At 43.8% G+C, this 27,093-nt stretch overlaps 1 protein-coding gene across 4 annotated transcripts in view; it reads right to left on the bottom strand.

The window, feature by feature from the left end:
• The window catches only part of USP34 (ubiquitin specific peptidase 34), a 317,003-nt gene that overhangs the window by 200,597 nt on the left and 89,313 nt on the right, over nt 1-27,093 (bottom strand). For 3 of the 4 annotated variants that reach the window (XM_073628084.1, XM_073628086.1, XM_073628085.1), the window contains exons 12-18: nt 25,414-25,543; nt 25,096-25,226; nt 15,238-15,872; nt 12,147-12,361; nt 10,428-10,543; nt 10,218-10,345; nt 6,073-6,162 (exon numbers count right to left, since the gene is read on the bottom strand). In XM_073628084.1, coding sequence (XP_073484185.1) covers nt 6,073-6,162; nt 10,218-10,345; nt 10,428-10,543; nt 12,147-12,361; nt 15,238-15,872; nt 25,096-25,226; nt 25,414-25,543 — 1,445 coding nt within the window. The remainder of the gene's footprint in view (nt 1-6,072; nt 6,163-10,217; nt 10,346-10,427; nt 10,544-12,146; nt 12,362-15,237; nt 15,873-25,095; nt 25,227-25,413; nt 25,544-27,093) is intronic. The other variant, XM_073628088.1, reaches the window with a different exon arrangement.

The following is a 27,093-nucleotide window of genomic DNA, read 5'->3' as shown; positions in this document are numbered from 1 at the left end:
ATAGGTATCCAGTACAGCCACAATCGTGCAAATCAAAACCTTTGAAAAAAGTGAAGCATAAATTACAATTTACTCTTGCCCTTAGCCGATGAGCAAGTGAAAAGGGTCAGCACTGGAAATTTAGTCAACGAATGCTATCCAGAATTACCATAGAAAACCTAAGCAGCTAAAAACATTGGACACTACTGGCAATGCTTTCCGCCTGAAGGGAATTTCTTTTCTTATGGAAAGTGCAACATCCAAAAACCACTTCTTCCAGAGTTGAACTGCACTGACAAACTCTTAAAGTGGTACTAGCCATATCATAAGCATATGAATATTATGTAACTGGAGTTTCCGTAAAATAAAATATACGATACAGACATACAATAACTTTAATTAAAGCTCAACTGCGCACAAATAAGAAATTATCCCTTGCAGTGGGGCTTTGCCCGTATTGCAAGTGTTAACTGCTTAGTTATAACAGGAAAAAATATACTTAACCAAGTTCATTGACAGACACAGCGCTCCATTATTCAGAACCATAGGGTTATATCGCCCCCAACAGGAGTAGGGACACTAGGCAGAAAAAAAGACTTGGCTACGTCTATGGGCAGTCCTAGGTGGTATACACCCCCCACTCTGCTATAGGTCTTCAGTTTAGTAACAAGCAGTTTCAGAAGTATCAAAACTCCTTAGAGGGGTGGGTGCTGTGTCTGTCTAAGAACTCAGAGAAATGGATTTTACGGTAAGTCAAAAATCCCATTTTCTCTTCCGTTCATTGACAGATACAGCGCTCCATTATTCAGAAACATAGGTACGTCCCAAAGCAGTGCCAAACATGAGGGGTGGGACAAGAAAAATCCCAAGGCTAACACAAGAACCAACCAGGTAACAGGAGCTCAACACAGAACAACCAAAGCCCAACATGAACAATACACCCTCAAGAGGGAAGAGATCCTCTAACAGCAGCCTGCAAAACCTTGCGGCCAAATGAAGCATCCTCAGATGCCAGCACATCCACTTTGTAGAATTTAGTGAAAGTGTACACCGACGGCCACTTGCAAACTAACGCAGCCGACACCTGATGATGGAAGGCTCAAGAAGCAGTAAGCGGCCAAGCAGAATGCACCGTAACAGGGAACTGAGGAACCCAACCCCTGATAGAATAGGCCAGAGTAATCATCTGTCTGATTCATCTAGAAAAGGTCGCAGAAGAAGCAGGCAGCCCCGTCCGTGATCACAAACAGTGAGTCTGATCTCCGAAAAGACCCTGTGGCTGCCAAGTACACCCAAATTGCCCAAACACATCCAGGGCATGCAAGGTAAATCCCTTAGGATAGTTTGACCTGGGACACAGGGAAGACAACACAATGTCCTAGTCAAAGGGAAATCAGGAGGGAACCACAGGCAAGGGTGAAGAACCACCACATCTTTGTGGATCACCGGGTAAGATATATGACAAGAGAATGCCTACAGTTCCAAAATGTGAGCAGAGGTGATGGCCACCAAAAAAGCCACCTTCTGGGACAGAGTAAGCAGAGGAACCTCACAAATATTTTCAAAGGGAGGCTTCCGTAGAACCGAACGCACCAAGAGCAGATCTCACGGCGGTAGAAGAGACTGCACCGGTGGAGGCAAATGTTGTTGAACCCCTTGATTTAGAGTAAGCACCAGGGAGTGCAAGGCTAGGGGACACCGAAGAAAACCTCCAAGGCCGACACCTGGCCCTTGATGGTACTTAAGGTCCGTTCAACACCCCCCCCCCCCCCCCCCCCGTGAGGGAAGGTCGAAATCCGAGCCACCGAGTAAGAACGAGGGTAATAGCCAGGCCTTCAAAAACCAGCGACTGAAGCAGGATGGAAGATCGGCCCTTGGCACAGTAGATCCTCCCTGAGGATCCCCAAGGGATTTTGGCGACCAAGAGCACCAGGTTGGCGTACCAAGACCGACAAAGCCATCCGGGCCCACTAGAATGACCGGAATCCCTTCGGCTTCGATCCTGCGCAAAAGCTGCGGCAGAAGCTTAAGAGGAGGAGAGGTACATTTGACAGTTCCATACGAGCTCCCGTCAAGGGAGACCCTGGCATAATGGGACAAGTGCCCGAGGTCTCTGGGAACAAACTATGTATGGATCATGGACAGGTTGACATCGGGGGCTCCTGGTACGGATCCAGTCAGACAATGCCACGGTGGTGACCTATGTCAATACACCAGGGCGGAACAAAGAGTGTGTTGGCAGCCCTGACAGTAGCCAGCATCCTTCAGCGTGCAGGCGCCTTGTTCCGGTCCTCTCCGCTGTATGCGTTTTAGGAGTGGAAAACTGGCAGGCGGTTGCCTCAGCCGGCTAGTGTTGGTCCACGGGTCGGTCCCTTCACCAGGACATGTTTCATCGGCTATGTCTTTGATGGGGCACTCCCGAAGTAGATCTGGTGGGTCCAGTATAGTTAGATCTATGCCTCCCCTCCTCTTGCACTGAGGAGAGGCTTCCGTCAGGCCACTCTGCCATAAGGCCCTGACTGGTGCAGGGCTGCAGTGATGGTTGACTTTCTACAACTTTCTCCCATCTCCTGACTGCATCTCTGGAGCTCAGCCACAGTGATCTCTGGGTTCTTCTTTACCTCTCTCACCAAGGCTCTTCTCCCCCGATAGCTCAGTTTGGTCGGACGGCAGCTCTAGGAAGGGTTCTGGTCATCCCAAACGGCTTCCATTTAAGGATTATGGAGCCCACTGTGCTCTTAGGAACCTTAAGTGCAGCAGAAATTTTTTTGTAACCTTGGTCAGATCTGTGCCTTGCCACAATTCTGTCTCTGAGCTCTTCAGGCAGTTCCTTTGACCTTATGATTCTCATTTGCTCTGACATGCATTGTGAGCTGTAAGGTCTTATATAGACAGGTGTGTGGCTTTCCTAATCAAGTCCAATCAGTATAATGAAACACAACTGGACTCAAATGAAGGTGTAGAACCATCTCAAGGATGATCAGAAGAAATGGACAGCACTTGACTTAAATATAGGAGTGTCACAGCAAAGGGTCTGAATACTTAGGACCATGTGATCTTTCAGTTTTTCTTTTTTAATAAATCTGCAAAAATGTCAACAATTCTGTGTTTTTCTGTCAATATGGGATGCTGTGTGTACATTATTGAGGAAAAAAAAATTAACTTAAATGATTTTAGCAAATGGCTGCAATATAACAAAGAGTGAAAAATTTAAGGGGGTCTGAATACTTTCCATCCCCACTGTAGGTGCGGGCACGCCTTCATGCTGAAGGGGCCTTGTCCGTGGGTCTAGGGAGCCCAGTTCTCGACTTGTCAGACCAGGTCCGTTGCGTGCCGAGAATGACCGCATCCGCTAGAGAGGCCCTTTTCCCCATTCCAGAATGTGGAAGAGATGTACACTTCTCTCCTGTGAGACTGTAATGATGTCATCCAGGGTAGCCCCAAAACAGACAACTGCCTTGAAATGGCCAGAGTTTTTTTTTTTTTTTTTTAGAAGCCCAGTCCGCAGACCAACACTTAAGCTACAATACATGCCTAAGCACCACTGCAAAACAGAGCTTAGCAACCAGGGGAACTGCGTCCAAGAGGCATCGCAGAAAAACTGCAGCCCCCAGACCAACTGGTCCGCCAATTCAGCGAAAGCAGAGGGATTTTGCTCCCCCTCCAGGTATATCAGACGGATTTTTAAAAAAACGGAGATTCCTCTACTAGAATCACGGTCGCCTTGCGCACCCTAGAGACAGGGGCATCCACTATTGGTAGAACAGTCCACTCTTTAAAGGAGGGACCCCACAAAGGGGTACCTCACAGCAAAGCGTCTTTGGAAACACAAAGGGGTGCTTTGGACACTTCCAGTCTTTACAGACAAATATTCCAAAATAGGAGGGAGCGCTTTTGCCGTGCAAGACAGTTTATGGGTGCCAAGGGGACTGGCACCTCCACAGCTGCATCCTCCATCTTCAAAGTTTTCCGTACAGATGTAATAAGAGCAACAACCAGCACTTTCTTGTGCGCCACTGCAGTTGTGGAGGAACATTCTCACTGACAGAACAGGGAGTGTGGCCACCAACCCCACAGGGTGGGCCACGTCCACGGCGGCAGAGCCAGATATAGGAGCAGTCAAGACTGATGAGGCAGGGGAGGGTGGGGGGGTGCCATTTACTAGGCTAAGTGCCACCGGTGAAAACACAAAGAACTCAGATGGGGCCGCCGGCTGAGACCTCCGTTGCCTTAGGCCCCGCACAGTGGAGTCACTGAAGCCCCGCACAGGGGGCGCTGACAGAGGCTCTTCACAGGGGGCACCACTGGACCCCTAACAGGGGCACTGGCTGAGCCCCAGCACAGGGGACACCACTGTACCCCTCTCATAGGGGCACCGGCTGATATCCCGCACAGGGGGCACCACTGGACCCTTCATAGGGGAGCGTCCGCTAAGGCCCTGCACAGGAGGTGCCTACGGAAGGCCCACATAAAGAACCCCCTAGAAGGGGGTCATCCTCAGAGCCCCCACAGCACCGTCCGGCATGGCTGCGTGGACTAGTAAAGGCCGCAAAGTCACGGCCTAAATTTTCAGCCACCCACCACAAATTCATAGGTCCATGGGGGGACCGGACCAAGCAGAGCTGAGGAATGGAGGGCGAATGCCCGCAACGGAAAGCGGTGGCCTCCGCCGCCCAACATGTCGCCCGTTTGGTAGACCCCAAAGCCGCAGCCTAAATTAGTGGAGGGCCGCGCAGGGGTCGCGGATCCGTGAATGCCTGGTCTCCCAGGCCCAATCATCCAGCCAAGGTGTACCCCCCCCCCCATAGTGACAACCCGGGGGGGGGGGGGGCTGGGAGTGGACAGTGTGTCCAAATCACCTAGGCCAGAGACCTGGGACTCACCCAGGGAGGGGGGGGGGGGGGGGGGGTGTGGAGAACCCCAGAGGGACCGACCACCCCAGGGAGTACCCGTGCCCCACACCACTCCAGGGAAGAAAAGGAGGGGGCCCCTTACTTACCGATCCAGCGAAGCGCGCGGGTAACACTCCCAGACAGATCCTCCTTGTCACCGAAGTGGGGGGGAGGAACGCTGCAATACAGGCTGAAATCCGCTCATATGCAACCTCGCGAGACGTTTAACTCGCACAGTCAGCCCCCGTTCAGTCTATGTCGCGGCTGACCTAGGGCGGAGCTGCGGTCTGCATGCGCTCACTGGCCAGACTGGGGGGGACCACTGAATCTAGATTAACCAGCCCGTCGCCCAGTCCGGCAGTTGATTGTATATCTCAGGAAAAAATCCAAAAGTTTAAAAAGCAAAAACAAAAAATTGCAAGGACCAGAGATCCCGGCAGGGAACTAGGTCCTTACTCTTGACTAGGCAGAAAAAAAAATAAAACGTAAGGACTATAGCAGAGACGGGTGTATACCACCTAGGACTGCCCATAGGCGTAGCCAAGTCTCTTTTTCTGCCTAGTGTCCTACTCCTGTAGGGGGCGATATAACCCTATGGTTCTGAATAATGGAGCGCTGTCTGTCAACGAACGAACGAGAAAAATATTTTTTCTACCCAAATTTGGGCCTTAACCATAAAAGTACAATTTTAAAAAAATTAAATAGTGGTAATAAAGTCTGGGTTACAAAAAAATAAAAACATTCTCCTGCAAGTTAAGAGCATAATGTGATAGTATGCATCGCATACCAGCACATTATGAAAGACTTGCATTAAAACGAAGCCCTCCAGCGGCTCTCCGTCACCGCTGGAGAGGCTTTCACCTGGTCTTCCTTCCAGGTTGGAGGGCTGTGGCCACTTGAATGGCCATGCCGCAATGACGTCCCCTCCCACTCATGGGTGCCGGAGTCCCTGCCGTGGCACGCAGCTCTGTAGGAATGGCACGGGTATGCCATTCCTTCAGAGTGAATGCTGCAGTGATGTCATTGGCTATGGCTCACAGGAATATCTACTAAACAGTGTAAGTTTTATTATAAGCTTACCTGTAGGTAAAAATCACATTAAGGCGTTTACTACCACTTTAATGAACTGATAAAATGTGTAGTTCATATACACTACATATCTACTAAAATAACATTAAAAAAAATTTTTTTTAAATCCTACATTGTGATCCAGTGGGTGTCATAACTGCTCCCGAACTGCTGAAAGGTCCCAAATAATTTAGGTAAAAGTCTTAGAGACACAACAACAGACCTAAAAATGACAAAAGGAGAAAAAAATTAAAATAATTTACTGGTGGATTCTTAGCTCACATATCTATGTATGAAGTATTAAGACATGCAGGACAGACATAACTCAAATCATTGCGGTACTTAAAGCGGATCTTCACTCATTTTTTACACTTTCGCTCCGTGGCTTCAAAATATAGCACTGAGTGCTATATGGACATCATTTTTTTTTTTTTCCTACCTTAAGATAAGTGGCCTGGCCTGTCTTCCGTCCCTGCGGCTGTGGGCGGGGATTTTGCGGGTATCCGCGTCATTTCCTATGATCGCCGCCCTGTCTCCTGGGATCTCATGTCATTCATCCCAGGAGTCAGTGCGGAGACCCGCCGTGAAATCTCGCGTGATATCAACAGACGTTGATGGCGCTACGATTTCTGTTTACTGCGCATGCGCGAGATCGGGGATAGAACGGGCGGTGCATGCTGGTCGATCAGCAGCACCGTATCCCGGAAGAGGATGCCTGTGGGCTTCACATGCCCACAGGCAAGAAGAAAACCGGCAGCAGGAAATTTTATAACTTTTTTTTATTGGAGAAAACTGAGAGCAGTAAGCTCTAAAACCGGAACGAGTAAGTTCAATATTTATATATATTAAACATTGTCATTTTGCCCCCCCCCAAAAAAATATGTGGAGACAGTGAAACCCCGCTTTAAAAAGGTCAATTAAAACAGCCAGTTCCATGAAAACGAATATTATTAGCTGAGCACCAGCTTCATAAATGGTTTCTGGGACCCTGTGTATATGATCAGCTGAGTTTCTAGCATTGCCTGCCCAGACAATTATAGGTAGTCTCAGTCACTTTACATTCTGGAGGACTACAAAATCAAGACGAAGAATACATTATTATGGGAGGAGGCAGGCTCAAGAACTCAGCAGTGGGGATTTTGATGATCTTTAAAACATACTCTAGACCCAAGACCAAAACTATTGCAGCTTACCAGTCCTTGGATGTAGTGGCTACATTCGTTTTTTTTGTTTCAGGTTTTTGCCTTTAATTTTCACCTGGTGATCTGGCCAGTAAACAAACTCCCTATCCTTGTGCGAAGGCACTTACTCACGTACTGTATCTACGGTCAGATTAGAACGTATTAAGCTAGCCATAGATGGGTAAAATTTTGAATGAAAAAACGGTTCGTAAAAGTCTTAGGAAAATTTGTACAAAAATTCTCAGAATATTCGAATGTCGTTAAAAGCACAGAAAATCTTTCGAACATTTGATATCAGAATGAATGACTTTGCTGAAAACCACACTGCTAGAAATTTGTTTGAGAAAAATTGTCCCTCCTGCTCCTTCAAATTTTCATTGCGGTTAAAAACGAATGTCGATTTGACACACCAATGATTAGTGGTGAGTGATGATGAGTGGCGATTAGACAGAGACTGAGGCAGGATGATAAATCTGTCTTTGAAAAAGATGATCCAAACAATCTCACAGAGCCAACAGCACATCTGCCAGGAGTCTATCAGGTCAGAGTACCACATCTGCATCTACTCCAAGAACAAGCCTTAGGAGACCAGGCAAGCTCTGAGGCAATGCAAACCGCTCTGCAGCTAATTAGGTAATTACCTGGGGTCTTGGAGAGCATGTTATACGGAACCCAGTGACCAAATGTCATATCCAGGCTGGTGCCACAATGCTCAGTGCAGCAGGGTCAGATTGCGGCACTCTAAAGGCCAATCTGAGGATAGGCCATGTTGGACAGTTGCAACCCAGAGACCAGTGATATTGAGAGCTTTGATTCAAGATAAAAAATTAGTTACTCCCACGCCAAATTTCTTAAGGTGTGGACCCCAAGGTGGTTCCCTAATTAACCACTTCAATACCAGGCACTTAGACACCTTCCCGCCCAGGCCAATTTTCAGCTTTCAGCGCTGTCGCAATTTGAATGACAATTGCGCGGTCATGCTACACTGTACCCAAACACATTTTTTATCATTTTGTTCCCACAAATAGAGCTTTCTTTTGGTGGTATTTGATCACCTCTGCGGTTTTTATTTTTTGTGCAACAAATAAAAAAAACAAGTTTTTCTTTGTTTCTGTTAACATTTTTTGTAAATAAGTAAGTTTTCTCCTTCAATGACGGGCACTGATATGGCTGCACTGACAGGCACTGATGGGCACCGATGAGGTGGCACTGACGGGCACTGATAGGTGGCACTGGTATGCGGCACTGATGGGCACTCAAAGGTGGCACCGATGGGCAATCATAGGCGGCATTAATTGGTAATTATGGGTGGCACTGATGGGTACTTATGGGTGGCACTGATGGGTACTTATGGGTACTTATGGGTGGCACCGATGGGTACTTATGGGTGGCACCGATAAGTACTTATGGGTGGCACCGATGGGCAATGACAGGTGGCACCGATGGGCAATGACAGGTGGCACCTATAAAACATATTGGGGGCATTGCTGGGCAGATCTGGAACATAATGGTGCCAATCAGTGCCCATTTGTGGGCACTGATTGGCACAGATTGGGCACATGTGGATGGCCATGGGGGACATACCTGGCCATCCACATGTTGCCCCTTCCCTGGTGGTCCTAGTGGTGATCCCTGTTGGTCCAGTGTGGGCATCCGAGGGGGGGCTGCGCTGATAAACAATCAGCGCAGACCCCCCCCCCCCCGTCAGGAGAACCGCCGATCGGCTCTCCTCTACTCTCTTCTGTCAGACGCAAGTGAGGAAAAGCCGATCAATGGCTCTTCCCATTGACAGCGTGATCAGCCGTGATTGGACACGGCTGATCACGTGGTAAAGAGCCTCCGCCGGAGGCTCTTTACCAAGATCGTTGTATCGGTGTGTCAGGCTGACACACCGCTCCACCGATCGCCGCGATGCGCGCCCCTATCCTGCTGGACGTCATATGACGCCCAGTCAGGATAACGGAACCACTTCCCGGAGGTCAAACCGCTATAGGGCGGGCGGGAAGTGGTTAATGTTTTCTACCCCCCAGCCTGAGGGAAATCCTCCTCCCCTCTTTCTCTGTGACCTTGCTTCCTTCTACTTTTCACCTCATTATCTTGATTCATTCTTCCTTCTTTCCCTCCCCTCACCCTAAACCCCCAATTTTTTCATTTTATTTTCTGTCCACTTTAGGTTTTGTCTTCTCCCTCTAAGTTGTCCACTCCCTATGCCTATTCCAGTCCCTGGGCCCAAGGACTCAGGCACCCTCTGTTGACCCTCCCCACGGCCTAGGTTTTATCATTTACACTCGTAGGTACATTCTGTTTGTGGTCTTATGTGGTTCTACAATGTGCTTACTGTTTATGTCCCCTGGGTGGGAATACCGTGGTTGTAATTTTCAATATACTTTAATAAAAATATTGTACCAGAAAGATAAAAATTTGTTAGACTTTTCCCAGAACAGATGAAGAAAATAAGCCCATTCCCCTAGACCACTAGCAAAAAAACTGAAGCATGCTGGTGGTAGGAGGGAATAATCTTGAGCTGTCCTGCAACTTTTATACTTGCCAGTGTTCAATCCTTCTGCAGGCATCGACTTAAACCAAGGTTAAAGTAGAACTAAAAGGCAAGAATTTTTTTGATTTGTATAGAGTTTGTGATTAGAATTCCTGTCAGGTTTTCATTGCTGTGTCCCAGTTAGGTAACTTCAACCCTCTCTGTCATGTTTAGCATAATCACCGAAAGTGAAAAAATAAAAAATAAAAACAAATACTAAATTTGAGGTAGTCCCCAGAACAGGAATGGAGGGGAAATCTTCCAATGGGGACACAAGTTTTGGTGGCAACAAAAGATTTCCTCACTTCGCGGGATTTCCTCCCACTTCGTTATGTGACAGGAAGTGAAGGAAAATCTCCAATGGGACACAAAGGACAGAGAAATTGACACCTACGCTATCGAAAATTAAATCAAAGGTCAAGCATGTTACTGAAAATCAGAGCAGCATAAGTTTATGCTGTAGATACATTGTACAACTTATTCCACAGAGATTATACCTTTATTTTTGCGTTTAAATTTAGGGTAACCTCCATAAATGTGAAATATTTACGTTTCACCTACCTGTTATTAGCAAGGTTTTCCAAGCAGCCTTCAATGAAACGCATTCTAATCTGCCTGTCCGTAAACCAGCAAACCAAGGAACAAAGAAGCTTCTCTGCTTCATTAATTAAACCCTCAGACAGGTGAACCTACAGAATACAAACAGATGCTGGTTACATGCCATGTTTGAGCATTCAGGGCTCTCTGACTGCTTCTATCACATGAACTCACAGCATCCTCATCTTGAACAAGATCCCAAAGGAGAGTATTTCCCTTCTTGCAAACATTGTCCAAGTTGATGTCCATCACTGCATTACTGGTGTACTGGTGTTTATGTACAGAGGGACCTGAACAACCAATAAGGGAAAAAAAAAAGTAAATATGTTGCCAGAAAATACCAAATTTAAAAAAAAAAAAAAAAAAAAAAAAAAAAGCAAATCTATACAACAGCACAGCATTACTAAATTTTACTTTACAATTGGAGAATGTTGTGTACGATTACTTTCCTTGATTTTTAAACCTATTAATATTAGGAACCTAAAGTTATTGTAAGGGAAGCACATTAAAAATGGTGCAGTATATATATATATATATATATATATATATATATATATATATATATATATATATATATATATATATATATATATATATATATATATATATATATATATATATATTTATATTAAAATTAGAGTCTGTCAAAAAATGTATACCAACTAAGCCACAGATCTAGCTTTGTATATACTCAATGCCACCCCATTTTAGATTTTACCATAAAATTAGAGTATTACATTTGTGTGCTCTAAAATTGATTATATATTTTTGATAAATGGTTGCATAATTACCGGGCAACATTAGAAAAAAATAAATAAAAAGTAAAGAAACAACTATTTTTTTTATTCTACAGAGTTCTCAATAAATCCAGCACTGTGCATGGCTGCATCTTTCTCTCCCCTCTCTTTCTCTTCACACAGGGACTTGGGCTAATGCCTGCTGTCAATTAGAGATGGGCTCATGTGTGTTCAGGATCCTAGTCCCAACCCACCTGCCCGATCTTAGCCAGGAAGCCGACACTGCTAATCACAGGCAGCGAGACATTTCCCGATCCATGCAGCTGCGGACCAGGAAAGGTCTCACTGTCTGATTAGCGGTGTGCAGTGTCGGCTTCCTAGCGGGAATGGGCAGGTGGGTTGGGACTAGGATCTCAAACACGCCTGAGTCCATCTCTACAGTCAATCAAATGCTGTAATGAAGAAAGGGGGGGGCAGGGCCAAGCCCCACTGCGTAAAATTGCAGCAAAATCGTGTCAAAATCAAATGCGTTTTAGGTACCACTATCGGCAAAATGCCAAAAACATTTCCTGCCAATCTGTTTCAACTGCCGAAATTTCAGTGCATCTCTAGCCAAGATCGCTGGCAGGGGAATTCAAGAAGAGAAGGTTTGGGGATATACAATGTTTATTTAAAAATTAAATTGCCTTTAGTGACCCTTCAAACTTGCATGAAACTAGTGTAAATAACAAATTTAACTAGCAGTTCCCTATACTACACCACTCACACAGAAATTGGTGGAGGGGGACTGGGAACCAGTCAGCGGTGCTTCATGCAAGTGTGTGACAATCAACATGCAGATAGGAGGTGAGAGAAGAACAAGCAAAGGTATAACCCTCATCAGTTTGTTGCTGCTCCTTCACTGTCCAGTCAGAAGGCTGCCAATGGAGGAGGGGAGAACACTTTCTCAACCACCTGATTGTGATGTGTGATTGGGCTGTGAAAATCTAAGGAAAAGTTGGATAGAAATACATATCTTTCTGCACATAAAACAGCTACCATACATGTATTTCATCTCTGTATTTAGCAGCTTTCCTGCTTTAAAAATGGATCACATGCATGTGTAATGATACAATATAAACACTACACTAGTGATGCAGTACAGAACAACTCTTACCTTGACTCAGATGCTCATGGTAAATAGAAGCCAAATTAGGTAGGTGCTGCTGAAGGTGTGAGGTCAGCTCAGCATGGGAATTAATCTGTACAAGTTCTTCCTCACAACCAGACTCCTCACCATCAAAGTCTGCCATGTTTTTCTCAGACTTTGCACTTACTTGTGAGCTACTACAACTCACATCATCCGCACTCAACATGTCATCTACCATGTGCCTGGAAAAAAACAGAAATGGTGTAATGATGAATTGATAAGGCAAGTTGGGCAGATCTAACAGTAATAACAATGCTCTGTTCAAGCAAGCCAACAATGATTAGTACATAACCAAGTATAAGGCCTCATTCACATGGGTATATGGAACCCTACACCCTTTGCAGAAGGCCATGTTTATCCACTCTAGGAGCACAGGTGCTTTGCGCACCTACATGCCACTACACAAATCAAAAACAGAGTGGATTTTCACTTGCATCCCTTAGTATATATCCGTGCAGGACCGATGCCCAACATTCAGGGATACATTTAAAAAGGATCACCTTTGGAACAAGCTACATGTTCCACCTGTAGTTCGGGTGGAATATGCAATATATTCCAACTCCCGCCTCCTCTCCTCCTGCTCCCCTCCTCCCTGTGGCAACGGAATCATTTCCCCGCATGAGCTATCAGAATTTAAAAAAAAGGCTCCGCCCAAACGGCCAAGTCATTCATTCACAGAGTTCTGTGATGGAATGAACTACATCAACAGGCTTGAATTTCTAAATTAGCTGCAAGGGCACTAGTGAGCGCTCTCCTAGTGGTCGCCGTCACTATACTGCGGCAGGTTGGCTCTCCTGCGCAAGCCACCATAGGTGTATGTCGGTCTGTGCAGGGAGGCTAGCAGGCACGTGTCGCAGGAGCGTGCCCATGACCAGCGATTGTGGTGTACAGAAGCAGAACGGGGGAAATGTAAACAAGGCAATTCCTCATTCTACCTAGTGACAGGTCAGAGATCTTCTGTTCCCAGTCATTGGGAACAGCAATCTCTGTCATGTCCTAGGTAGCCCATCCCCCCTACAGTTAGACCACACCCAGGGAACACAGTTAACTCCTTGATCGCCCCTTAGCGTTAACCCCTTCCCTGCCAGTGACATTTATACAGTAATCAGTGGCTATTTTTAGCTCTGATAACTGTATAAATTTCACTGGTCCCAAAAAAAAAAAAAAATAAAAAAAAAAATAAAAAAAGTCAAATCTGTCTGCCGCAATTCCGCTAAAAACTGCAGATCACAGCTATTACTAGTATAAAAGAAAAATAATAAAATATAAAAAAAAAAAATGTATAAAAATGCCATAAATCTATTTCCTATTTTGTAGCCGCTATAATTTTTGCACAAACCAATCAATATACGCTTATTGTGATTTTTTTTTACCAAAAGTATGTAGAAGAATACACACTGGTCTAAACCAATGAAGACATTTTTTTGGGGGGGATATTTATTTTAGCAAAAAGTAAAAAATAGTTCTTCTTTTCTAAATTGGTCTTTGTTTATAGCGCAAAAAATAAAAACTGCAGAGGTGATCAAAAGGTGATGGGTACAACGTCGCATGGCGGTGCAAATGTCAGGTAAAGCGACGCAGTGCTGTATTGCAAAAAAGGGCCTGGTCATTAATCTTTCTGGGGCTGAAGTGGTTAAATCAATATCTTTTGCTAGAAAATTACTTATAGTCCCCATAATATATAAATAGATAGATGTTTTTTTTTTTTTATATAGAGACCCCAGGAAATAAAATGGAGATCGTTGCAATTATTTATGTCACACAGTATTTGAGCAACAGTTTTTCTAACGTATTTTTTTTGGAACAAATAAATTTTAATGAATTATACAAAAAAACAAGACAATATATACCCCAATACAGTGGAAACGGTAAGTCCAAGAAACACTGGTGAACAGCGGGGGTTACGCCACTTATGAAAGCATTCGAGCGGCTCAAGACCCTTTTAGCCGCTGAGGAAAAACAAAACCGGGGTTATGGCTGATCTCTTCAGTCATAATTCCGGTAAACCACTTGCAAACCGTAACATATATCTACGTATTGTTTGTCTAAAGATCCGAACAGCTGTCCACCTGCCATTGATTTGAATAGCCTGGCTATGTGGACCACCTGTACCTCTGAGAAGTAAACGCAGCTCTCTTCATGGCTATATGGGTCTATGTGTCTATTTGCCTGAAAGTATGAACTGGCCCCATTTATTACAATGCTTGTGAAAGAACTGAGAGAAATGTTCTGTTAAATGATCACAAAATGCAGCATTGTAATCTTTGCAAGCTTTGTTTTGAAAAATAACATTTTATCAGGAGAGATTTGTGTATGCTTGTCCTGGTAATATGTTTGAAACTATCAAAGCAAAAGTTACATAAAAAAATTAATGCAGTTAACAATAAATCTGGTTTAAAGCGGAGTTCCACACAAAAATGGAACTTCCACTTTTCGGAACCCTCCCCCCCCTCCGGTGTCACATTTGGCACCTTTCAGGGGGGAGGGGGGTGCAGATACCTGTCTAAGACAGGTATTTGCACCCACTTCCGGCATAGACTCCCATGGGAGTCTATGCCTCTTCCTGTCCCCACCGCGCTGTCTCCTGGGAACACACAGCTCCCAGGAGAGAGCGGGGACCACAAGGGACGCGCAGCGCGACTCGCGCATGCGCAGTAGGGAACCGGGAAGTGAAGCCGCAACGCTTCACTTCCTGATTCCCTCACCCAGGATGGCGGCGGCAGCTGCAGAGAACCTAGCGGGTTCTCGGCGTCCCCTGCCGACATCGCTGGACTCCTGGACAGGTAAGTGGCCATGTATTAAAAGTCAGCAGCTGCAGTATTTGTAGCTGCTGGTTTTTAATATTTTTTTTTTTTTGGCGGTGTGGGTGAACCCCCGCTTTAAGATGTCAATCCATTATAATTAATTATTGTCATAATAAAACAGATACTTATGTAAACAGTAACCAATAACCATCACTAAGATACAAATTAAATTGCAAATTATGTGCCTCAAAGATCTGCCCGATTTGGATTGTACAGAAAGAAGTTTTAATTAGAAAAATTATAAAACTACATACCCTTCATGGTGGTGGTGGTGATGGTGGTGATGGTGGTGGTGGTGGTGGTGATGCTGAGGACCAATAAACCGTCGGCAGTTGAACAGCTCATTCCCGATAGCCTCTCCCAAGAAGTCTCCACTACGGGCGATGCAGGTGTCGTGCGAGCTTTGCATGTGGCCACCACTGATCTCCCCCGTCATGTCGTGCTCAGGCTCTTCGGAATGGGAGCAGGCATCCAAGATGCGAATGCGACTATCACCTGGTTGAACAGACTCTGAATTAAAAACCAGGTCCTTGCATGTGCCATTGCTTGTTGCACCTATATCCGCTGTCCCCTGGGGATCCCCCAAACAAATACCCGCTTGAGACTCCAATTTTCTCTTCTGTAGGTCAACTGCTCTGCTGCTTTTTGAAGGGTTGTGAGAATGCTCCTCTTCTTCCTCCTCCTCCTCCTCTTCCTCCTCTTTTAAGGCTTCCATATCTGCTATGTCCTCTGAGTGAACCTCGCTGCCCGGGCTGCCTGCAGACTGACTGGCATGACTGGAATTGACCTCATTGCTTGAGCCATCACTGTGCCCACTGCTACTCCCTGGTCCACTGCTGGCATCTTCACCACTGTTTGCGGTTTCATCTGAACTCCCTTGCATAGATTCCTGAATAGATCAGAAACAAACGTGTCAGGGACTGTGCCAAAAACAGACATTTCAGAATGTGGCCTTAGGTGGCTCTGGGGACCCTACAAGGGTAGGGTGGGAGTTCTAATAAGGAAAACTCCAGGATAATACCAAGAATGGTGCTGCAGAAAGCTTATTTCAGACTTTTAGAAACCCCAGAAAACAGGCACTTCAAATACAAGAATGACTATATTATAAATACACACACACACAGTAAGGCCCCTTTCACACTAAGGCGGTTTGCAGGCGGTATTGCGCTAAAAATACCGCCTGCAAACCGCCCCTAAACAGCCTCCGCTGTTTGTTCAGTGTGAAAGCCCGAGGGCTTTCACACTGAAGCGGTGCGCTGGCAGGACGGTGAAAAAATCCTGCAAACCGCTTCTTTGGAGCGGTGAAGGAGCGGTGTATTCACCGCTCCTAAACCACTCCTGCCCACTGAAATCAATGGGACAGCGCGGCTATACCGCGGCAATAGCCGCGCTGTACGAGGGATTTTAACCCTTTTTCGGCCGCCAGCGGGGGTTAAAACCGCACCGCTAGCAGCCGAATACAGCTGCAAGAACGACGGTACAGCAGCGCTAAAAATAGCGCTGTTGTACCGCCGACGCCCCCACCGCCCCAGTGTGAAAGGGGCCTTAGAATATAATAAATCTATGATACATTTGTTTTGTTAACTGGCCAGCAAGGTAACATTTTATTGTAAGTGTATATTTTCCTTTGATATGAAGGGGGTATGTTTAGGATTTGCTTAAAAAAAACAAACACAGGTCACTATTGGGCACAGGATGCTAAAATATACAGTGCCTTGCAAAAGTATTCACCCCCCTTAGCATTTTTTGTGTTTTGTTGCCTCACAACCTGGAATCAACATGGATTGTTTGAGGATTTACATCATTTAATTTACAGAACATGCCCACAACTTTTAAGACTTTTTATTGTGAAGCAAACAACAGATAGGACAAAAAAAAAAACAGAAAAAGTCATTGTGCATAACTATTCAGTCAATACTTTGTAGAGCCACCTTTTGCGGCTATCACAGCTCCAAGTCGCTTTGGATAAGTCTCTATGAGCTTGCCACATCTTACCACTGGGATTTTTACCCATTCCTCCTTGTAAAACTGCTCCAGCTCCTTCAAGTTGGATGATTTGCGCTTGTGAACAGCAATCTTTAAGTCTGACCACAGATTTTCTATTGAATTTAGGTCTGGGCTTTGACTGGTCCATTCCAACAAATTTACATGTTTCCCCTTAAACCACTCAAGTGTTGCTTTAGCAGTGTGTTTGGGGTCATTGTCCTGCTGGAAGGTGAACCTCCATCCTAGCCTCAAATCAAACACAGAGTGGTACAGGTTTTGCTCAAGAATATCCCTGTATTTAGCCCAATCCATCTTTCCCTCAACTCTGACCAGTTTCCCAGTTCCGACTGCTGAAAAACATCCCCACAGCATGAAGCTGCCACCACCATGTTTCACTGTGGGGAAGGTGTTATTTGGGTGATGTGATGGGTTTGCGCCAGACAGAGTTTTCTTTGATGGCCAAAAAGTTCAATCTTAGTCTCATCAGACCAGAGCACCTGCCTCCATACATTTTGGGAGTCTCCCACATGCCTTTTCGCAAACTCAAAACGTGCCATTTTGTTTTTTGCTGAAAGTAATGGCTTTCTTCTGGCCATTCTGCCATAAAGCCCAACTCTATGGAGCGTATGGCTTATTGTCATCCTATGTACATATACTCCAGTCTCTGCTGTGGAACTCTGCAGCTCCTCCAGGATTACCTTAGGTCTCTGTGCTGCCTCTCTGATTAATGCCCTCCTTGTACGGTCCATGAGTTTTGGTGTGCGTCCGTCTCTTGGCAGGTTTGCTGTTGTGCCATGTTCTTTCCATTTGGTTATGATAGATTTGATGGAGCTCCTAGGGATCATCAAAGATTTGGATATTTTTTTTTTTATAACCGAACCCCGACTTGTACTTCTCAACAACATTATCCCTTACTTGTTTGGAGAGTTCCTTGGTCTTCATGGCAGTGTTTGGTTAGTAGTGCCTCTTGCTTAGGTGTTGTAGCCTCTGGGACCTTTCAGAAAGGTGTGTATATGTAATGACAGATAATGTGACACTTAGATTGCACACAGGGGGACATCATTTCACTAATTATGTGACTTCTGAAGGTAATTGGTTGCACCAGAGCTTTTTATGAGCTTCATAACAAAGGGGGTGAATACATACGCACATGCCAATTTGTAGTTTTTTTATTTCTGAAAAATAGTTTTATGTACCCTGTTTCCCCGAAAATAAGACCTAGCGTGATTGCCAGTGATGGCTGCAATATAAGACCCACCCCCCCAAATAAGCTCTAGTTAAAGTCCTTGTAGGTCTTATTTTTAGGTTAGGGCTTATTTTCGGGGAAACAGGGTAGGGCTTATTTGGGGGGTAGGGCTTATATTGCAGCCATCAATGACAATCACGCTAGGTCTTATTTTCAGGGAAACAGGGTATATATTTTTCTAATTTTACTTCACCAACTTTGACTATTGTGTTTTGATCCATCACATATAATTCAGATTAAAAAACATTGAACTAAAGGCTGTAATGTAACAAAATAGGTAAAAAGCCAAGGGGGGTGAATACTTTCCAAGGCACTGTATAAGCCCTATACCAAACTTTAGAATACTAGCAGTTAAAAGGAAACCTGCATATTTAATCATGGAAAATTCTCCCTCCATTCCTTTTTTCTTTTTTTTTTTTTTTTAATATAAACACACACCTTAAATTCTGAAGCAGAAGCTGCTGTACACAGCCTAGCAGTTCTGCAATTATGTTTCCATAGAAACCGGAGTGATGAGACACCCTCCTAAAGTAGCTGTGCACTGTAACCCTATAGGCAGGAATTCTGGAATTGGATTCCCGTCAACCTTTAAGTTGATGGCAAAGGCACAAATCAATCACAAACTATGCTGCTGCAAGGCATGTGCCAAGTTGAAGAGGATGTCTCAGCCCTCATATTTGTATGGAAACCCAGTTTCCGATGTGTGGGATGTGGTACGGTGTTTCTGTGTCAGAAGGGGCATATTTTTACTCAGATACAGAACACAAAACAAGGACATTTGACCTACAGATCAAGCACTGCTTTTGGTATAAATTATATTTCTACATGGCAAATAATGTACTAGTAGGTTTAGCTGAGTAACAGAAAACCAACAGTCATGACATGCATGCTGCCGATTGTGTAATTGATTAAATAAAAGGGGCGTGTTCCACTCTAATCCCCAAGGAGGATCAGGTGAGTTTCATTCCCTTACGTCAGGCAGCGGATAACGTCCAGCGTACAATTCTTCTTACCCATTATGCACGTCAAACATCACAGCAGCTTATGTTGCTTTCTTTGGTCCTTCGCAAAGCCTTTGACACTCTCCTGAACCTATTTGGCAGCAGTGTTTCACCATAGAGGGCTGGGCGGTTCCTGTCTCGGGTTGACTCCCTTTATGGTTCCCCCCCTCAGACTCCGTAAAATATATGGGCTATGAGTTTACCACTTTTGCTATCACTAGAGGCACGAGGCAAAGCTCACTCACATTTTTATGGCGATGAAGCAAACCATAGCGCGGTCCTGGAAAATGCCACTTCTTAGCTGCGAAGAGGTTAAAAACTGGGTTCATGGCATGCTCATTAATGAAAGCTTGACGGCAATCCTTGAGGACAAATATGACAAATTCCAATGAACTTGGCAACCCTGGATAGACCAGTTCCCACCTTCTCAAGTGACCTCCCAATTTATAGAATTGTGTGGTTTTAAATGGTTCAGTCTCAACCCCTGGGGTCCCCAATTCCCGCCTTCTCCTCTCCTCTTCCTTTCTTGTCTCCATGTGCTTTCTCCCCATTTTGTTGAGCTCCAGTAGGCTCTGGATGAACAGTAAAGGCTGTGGAAATTTTTTTTTTTTGCGCCAGGCCCCACACTGCTGGACTGTATGTAAAATCCAGGCTTCGGATATCATAGTGAGCATCTCTCCGAAAGGGTCTTCAGGGACTGGAATTTATAGCAATGGACCATGACCCTGGACCTGTATAGCACCCTGCGGCTAAATACGAGTTGCACTAAGTACCAAGGTAAGCACCCATGGCTTCAGTATAAATCACACAAATAGGAAACATAAGGGGGATACAAAGACACTGAATTTCAAAAGAGCCAACTTCCCTAAACTACAAGCCTTGCTAGAAGGCATAAATTGGGATAAAATCTTAGGAACAAACAACATGGAGGAGAGATGGGTTTGCTTTAATAGCATATTAAATAAGGGCATTAGCCAATGCATCCCATTGGGTAATAAATTTAAAAGAGCGAACAAAAGTCCTAGATGGCTTAACTCCAATGTAAAAATGCATATAAAAGCAAAGGAGAAGGCCTTCAAAAAATACAAGGTTGAGGGATCATCATCAGCATTCAGACTTTATAAAGAATGCAACAAGAAATGTAAGGGTGCAATTAGGATGGCTAGGATAGAACATGAAAGACACATAGCGGAGGAGTGCAAAAAAAAAATCAAGAAATTCTTTTATGTAAACAGTAAAAAAGGGAGGACAGACCATATTGGCCCCATAAAGAATGAGGAAGGACATCTGGTTACAAAGGATGGGGAGATGGCGAAGGTATTGAATTTATTCTTCTCCTCAGTCTTCACAAAGGAATCGGGGGGGGCTTCAGTAACCAAAACTGCAGTGTTTATCCTCATGACACCTCATTAACAGAGGACAGAATTAAAATTAGACTTGGGAAACTTAACATTAATAAATCACCGGGACCAGATGGCTTGCACCCGAGGGTACTTGGGGAACTCAGTCAAGTAACTGACAGACCATTGTTCCTAACTTTTACTGACAGTCTGACTGGAATGGTACCAGCTGATTGGAGAAAAGCCATTGTAGCACCAATATTTAAAAAGGGCCCAAAATACATCCCTGGAAATTACAGACCAGTTAGCCTAACATCAATAGTATGTAAACTCTTGGAGGGGATGGTAAGGGACTATATACAAGATTTTAGTAATGAGAACAGTATCATTAACAGTAATCAGCATGGATTCATGAAGAATTGTTCTTGCCAAACCAATCTATTAACCTTCTATGAGGAGGTGAGTTGCCATCTAGATAAAGGAAGGGACATGGTGTATATGGATTTTGCAAAAGCATTTTACACAGTTCCTCATAAACGTTTACTGCACAAAATAAGGTCCGTTGGCATGGACCATAGGTTGAGTACATGGACTGAAAACTGGTTACAAGGGCGAGTTTAGAGGGTGGTGATAACTGGGGAGTACTCGGAATGGTCAGAGGTGGGTAGTGGGGTCCCCCAGGGTTCTGTGCTGGGACCAGTCCTATTTAATTTGTTCATAAACGACCTGGAGGATGGGGTAAACAGTTTAATCTCTATTTGCGGAAGATACTAAGCTAAGCAGGGCAATAACATCCACGCAGGATGTGGAAACCTTGTAAAAAGATCTTAACAAATTAATGGGGTGGGCAACTACATGGCAAATGAGGTTCAATGTAGAAAAATGTAAAGTAATGCATTTGGGTGGCAAAAATATGAATGCAATCTATACACTGGGGGGAGAACCTCTGGGGGAATCTAAGATGGAAAAGGACCTGGGGGTCCTAGTAGATGATTCAATGCCAAGCTGCTGCTAACAAAGCAAACAGAATATTGGCATGCATTAAAAAGGGGATCAACTCCAGAGATAAAACAATAATTCTACCGCTCTACAAGACTCTGGTCCGGCCACACCTAGAGTATGCTGTCCAGTTCTGGGCACCGGTAATCAGGAAGGATGTACTGGAAATGGAGTGAGTACAAAGAAGGGCAACAAAGCTAATAAAGGGTCTGGAGGATATTAGTTATGAGCAAAGGTTGTGAACACTGAACTTATTCTCTCTGGAGAAGACACGCTTGAGAGGGGATATGATTTCAATATACAAATACCATAATGGTGACCTCACAATAGGGATAAAACTTTTTTTGCAGAATGGAGTTTAACAAGACTCGTGGCCACTCATTAAAATTATAAAAAAGAGGTTTAACCTTAAACTACGTAGAGGGTTCTTTACTGTAAGAGCGGCAAGGATGTGGAATTCCGTTCCACAGGCGGTGGTCTCAGTGGGGAGCATCGATAGTTTCAAGAAACTATTAGATAAGCACCTGAACAACCGCAACATACAGGGATATATAACATAATATTGACATATAATCACACACATGGGTTGGACTTGATGGACTTGTCTTTTTTTCAACCTCACTTACTATGAACCTATGTAACTCTAAGATCCAGAGCCTGAAGCAACATAACAGACTGTCCTGCAGTGTGATGAGGGGCCTGGGTTCAGCTCCCAAGGTTAACCGAGGTAGTGCCGATTCAGCTGCACTGCTTGCGGTATTAGAAGGTAGTGAGGAGTTGATTGAAAAAACAAAAATATCGGTGATAAAAAAAATAAAGTGTACAAATGGTTAAAGGGGTTGTAAATCCTTACATAAAACCCCCAGTGAAGTGACTAACCGCAAGAGATACAGAGAGAGACAAAGAGATTAAACAAATCCTCCTATACAAGTTGCACCTGTTTATTTGCAGCCATTTGCTCTGTAGATCAATCTAAAAAAACACACAGATCAAATTATTTTTTTCTCTCAGCACAGAGTACAGAGCTCCCTAATATTGGGCAGCCAATGGAAGGCAAGTGACACAACCCATGTACAGGTTCATAGAAAAATACACACAGCTAAGGCTATAAATCACCGGCTGTGGGCTGGAGGGAGGTGGGCTGTCTCTGGGAAGGCTGTTAGGTCAAGAAAAAAAACGGTAAGAAATGACTCATGCAGATAGAAGAAAGAGCAGGGAGCAGCCACACTTCGCACTTTGGATTCAGGCTAGTAGATACTATAGTGGGATGTGGTTTGTACACTTTTCATGTTTGAGGTTTTCAACTACTTTAATCCAAGAATGATTTAAGCCAAGAATGAGAGGTCCATTACCTTAAGACGCTAAAAAATAAAAAAAATAAAATAAGGATTTACAGATTGGGTAGCGTTATAGGGGAGGTCCCCAGAGGGGCATATCTTTGAAAGCTTTGCCAGTGCCCAATCACCTGAAGGTACAAGCCTATAACCCAGGGTCTATGAATACTTTGATTAGAATATAGGATTTTTGTCCTCACTATAAAATACCTTTCTTGGAGCCCATTGAGGGATGCAGGAAGTCTCTCACCTTTGGGTTACACTGCCCGGACATGAACAAAAGAAAGAATACTACCAGCATTTCTCAGTTTTGTAGCAAAGTAGTACCAAAACCATGAACAAACAGAGGGGTGGGACCTCTGGACCCTCAATAGACTCCGAATAAAGGATTATACAGCGAGTACAAAAATCCTATTGTCTTTCTCATGCGCTGAGGGCCACAATTTTTCACCTTTAGGATGTCTAAAGGCAGTCCAACTGAGGAATGGACAACACTGCAAACAACTGCAACATGAAGAATTGCTCAAGTGTTGTCTGAAGGAAGGTACACCCAAAACTGGTATCAAATGAGGCCACAACTTCCAGTAACAAAAAGACCAGGTGCCAGCCTAGCGTAGGGAAACTAATGTCTGATTACAAAGGTCCAAGAAACCATTATATAGCCAGTATAGTATTCTTGACGAGTAGAAAGTAAAAAATAATTCTGATGTGCTGCCACAAATTAACTTTAGATGAAGATTCAAAAATGTAAATGAAATCATAAATAAGTGACAAGCTGCTGCAAACACCAGTACGTGTTTCCAAATATAAATCGCAATGGTAAATAATGCAAATAGTGCTTGTGCTGTTGACATACAAGTCAACAAACTGTGTATAATAAGCAATAAGGCCAAATAATGCAAAATCTTTAGTGTTCAGACTCTTAATATAACAAACATTCATAAGTGCCACCAAAGTGATCAAAAAGTCCCAAAAATGGTATAAAGTTGCCTGTGGATTACTTCTCATACATACCAGTGCTGCCAACACCACAGATTGCTTGCTCACCTTAGGAAATGGACCTATACATAACATACAGGTCATAACTCATTCGTTTGAATAAATATTTCCACCACCACTCCTCAGTATACTAGGCTCCTGGATGCTGTGCCACTGGTCTCTTAAATGAATGGTACCAATACTCAAAAAAAAAAAAAAAAAAAAAATTGATCCATAATGCAATATATTTACTAAAGGATAAAATTAATTATTAAAAAGCGCACTCACATTAAGTAATGAGTCTTGTAGTCCTTTAGAACACACCGTGTAAACAGCGCTACTTCCAGTCCTGGACAGGAAATTATGTCACCCAGCTTCCATCCGACGTGTTGCATCACTGTCCCACGCGATTTCCTATTCCTCCTTCCTCTCTATCCATGAGGACGTCACGTGGGAAAGTGATGCAACTTTTTGTTGGGACTTTTTGACATTTTGGTGGCAATTATGAATGTATACATTATATCAAGAGTCTGAACACTAAAGAAGCTTCTGCACTATTTGGACGTATTGCTCATTATACACAGTTTGTTTACAAACAGGTTAGCAGTGCAGCACAATTATAGTTGTATAAAAATGTGAATTGGAATGGAATTTCCTCCAAGGAGCTGAAGTGGTTCCTTAGAATGGGAACCAAAGTTTTGATCTCATCAAGTAACCAGAGATAAACTGGGTAAGGCACAGACCACTCTGCGATTGAAGAAAAGCAAAGCGGAGGGAAAGAAATCCATCCTCCTAGAAATATGAGGCATGTTGTTAGCAGGAGGCATTATCCTGGACTGGCCTACAGTTTGCTTGCTAGTGTCCAATTCTCCTGTAGGCAGCAGTGTACCCTGAAGGTTAAAGACTTCCTTATGTGAACCAAAGCCAGGGCAGCCTTGATCACAAGGTCTATGGCTACCAGGAACATTGTGGGTGTGAACCATGTTTTTAAAGTCTTCAGAGTGTATTATTTACAACCAGAAAGAACCAGTCTGTTAAAACTAAGAGAAAGTAGCAGAGGAGCACATTCACTATGCATCACTACTAAGCAAAATGCTGAGCTAGCATATGTAGTGATCAAGAATGGCTGACACTATGTGCAAATATAACGGTGAAATGGAAACGTGTGGAAACTGATATGAAAGTCCATTCAAATGTAAATAAAAGCAATATTAAAATGATCTAGTACCTCTGTATCTGAAAGTCGCTGTTGTACATGCTTAGATCGGTTTAACATTTGTTCATCCATTTCTATGTCACTTCCGCCACTGTGGTGAGTGTCACTGTTGTCGCTGCTCTGAGGGCTACCTGCTGGTGAACCTAAAAACATTTTTGTCAAGGTTCATTATTTTATTTGTAGATATCTGAACTTAATAGCTCATATCAGAATGTTACTCAGCTGATACAATCATGCATACAAAATCATTATCTACTGACTAAAAGCTTGGAACAAAAAAATAAACAAAAGAAATTAAAGAAGAAATTGTGGCAGTTTCTATGGACTCACCTTTCTTGTTGCCCATTGGTAGATTAGTATTCAGTAATGATGCAAAGGAGCTCTGTTTAGAAAGCTGGGCCTTGGCTGCTAGTGCATTGTTCCACAGGGCTTTAATCAACATTGAAGCCAAATACAAGGTCTATAAAAAGAAACAACTTCCTTTTAGCACAATGCTAGTGGCTCATGATCAAAAGACACTTAAGCACTGCCCAAACTACATTGAGGATTCCAGTTCTATGCATGCCAAAGACCTGAACTAGTATTAAAGGAAGCAATTCACTAGGCAATCTAACTAAGCCTTTTCAATTGCATTTTAAAATGCAGCTGGAACACAAAACAGAACAAAAAGATATGCAGTACAAGAATGCATGCAACAGGTCCCACCCAGACAGTTCCTCTCCATACTCCAGACTTGAATTACAAAAAGTCTGTGGGTCCAATAATTTATACAGGAAGACCGCAAGCTAGGAGCAACTTTCAGAGTACAGAGCAGGGGTACAGAGGAGAACAGGTTGAACCGTGGTCTAGAACAGTGTTTCTCAACTCCAGTCCTCAAGTTGCCCCAACCGGTCAGGTTTTCAGGCTCTCCATTATTTTGCACAGGTGATTTGATCAGTTTTACTGCCTTGGTTCTTACCACAGCCGTTTCATCTGAGGGAAATCCTGAAAACATGACCTGTTGGGGTGCCTTGAGGACTGGAGTTGAGAAACACTGGTCTAGAAAGCACTGCCTGACACCGGCGTAAACCAAGCAGGCCAAGGTAAAATTTTGAACAGAAGCTAAAATTGATATAATAAAGCAGAGGGGCTGTTCACTTAGGCCCCAGTCACACCTGTGCGATTTTCTGCTTAAGGCCCGGTTCACACAGGTATGACATATGTGTCATACCGACTTGTGTCAATCTGACTTTGGAAAAGGTTCCTGCACTATTTTGGTCCGATGTTCAGCCCATTGAATATCACTGAAGTTGTATCCAACTTGGATCACCATCTTACCTATCTGACCGAAGTAGCAGGGCAAAACTGGATCGACTGTCGTGTCGCACCAGTGTGAACCAGGCCTCAAGCTTGTAGCTCTAAAATGCTCAACAAGCCAAATCCTATTCATTTCAATGGCCCCTGTTCACATCTAAATAGTCTTTCGTCTGAAACAAAACGCTAGAAGCTCAAAAAAGTACATGAGTTTTTTTGGCAGAGTACAAGCGTTTTTGGCCCCATAATAAAAAATGCCTGACTTGAGCGTTTTACGAGCATTTTCTGCTCAAAAAGCAGCTCTCCACCCCAATTTCCTCTCCCTCTCCTCCCCCTAGTGTTTTCTATTGGCTAAATAAAAACGCCTGAAGCTGTAAAACGCTTGTAAAAAGCTGCAAAAAAAAAAAAAAAAAGCCCAAAACACGCCAGTAAAGCCATACATTCAGGTGTGAATAGAGCCTTAGCAAAGTGAATAATCACTTTGAAAACTATAATAAATAGGGTAAACTTTTGTTCACATTGAATACCCAATCATATACTAGAAAAGTAAAAAGTAAAGTAAAAGTAAAAAAAGTTCATCTAGTCTAGTAAGCTCAGTGAAAATTCACTTCCTCTATCTCTAAATAAAAAAAAAAAAACTGCAAAAGATATAAAGTCACAACATCAGGGGTACCAACTATCCCCCAATTTATCCAAATCTTAAAAGAAAAAAAAAAG

Source organism: Aquarana catesbeiana, linkage group LG04, assembly GCF_042186555.1.
Source record: "Aquarana catesbeiana isolate 2022-GZ linkage group LG04, ASM4218655v1, whole genome shotgun sequence".
Lineage (NCBI taxonomy): Eukaryota > Metazoa > Chordata > Amphibia > Anura > Ranidae > Aquarana > Aquarana catesbeiana.
The sequence above is the reverse complement of the archived record's forward strand: the minus strand, read 5'-3'. Positions and strand labels throughout refer to the sequence as shown.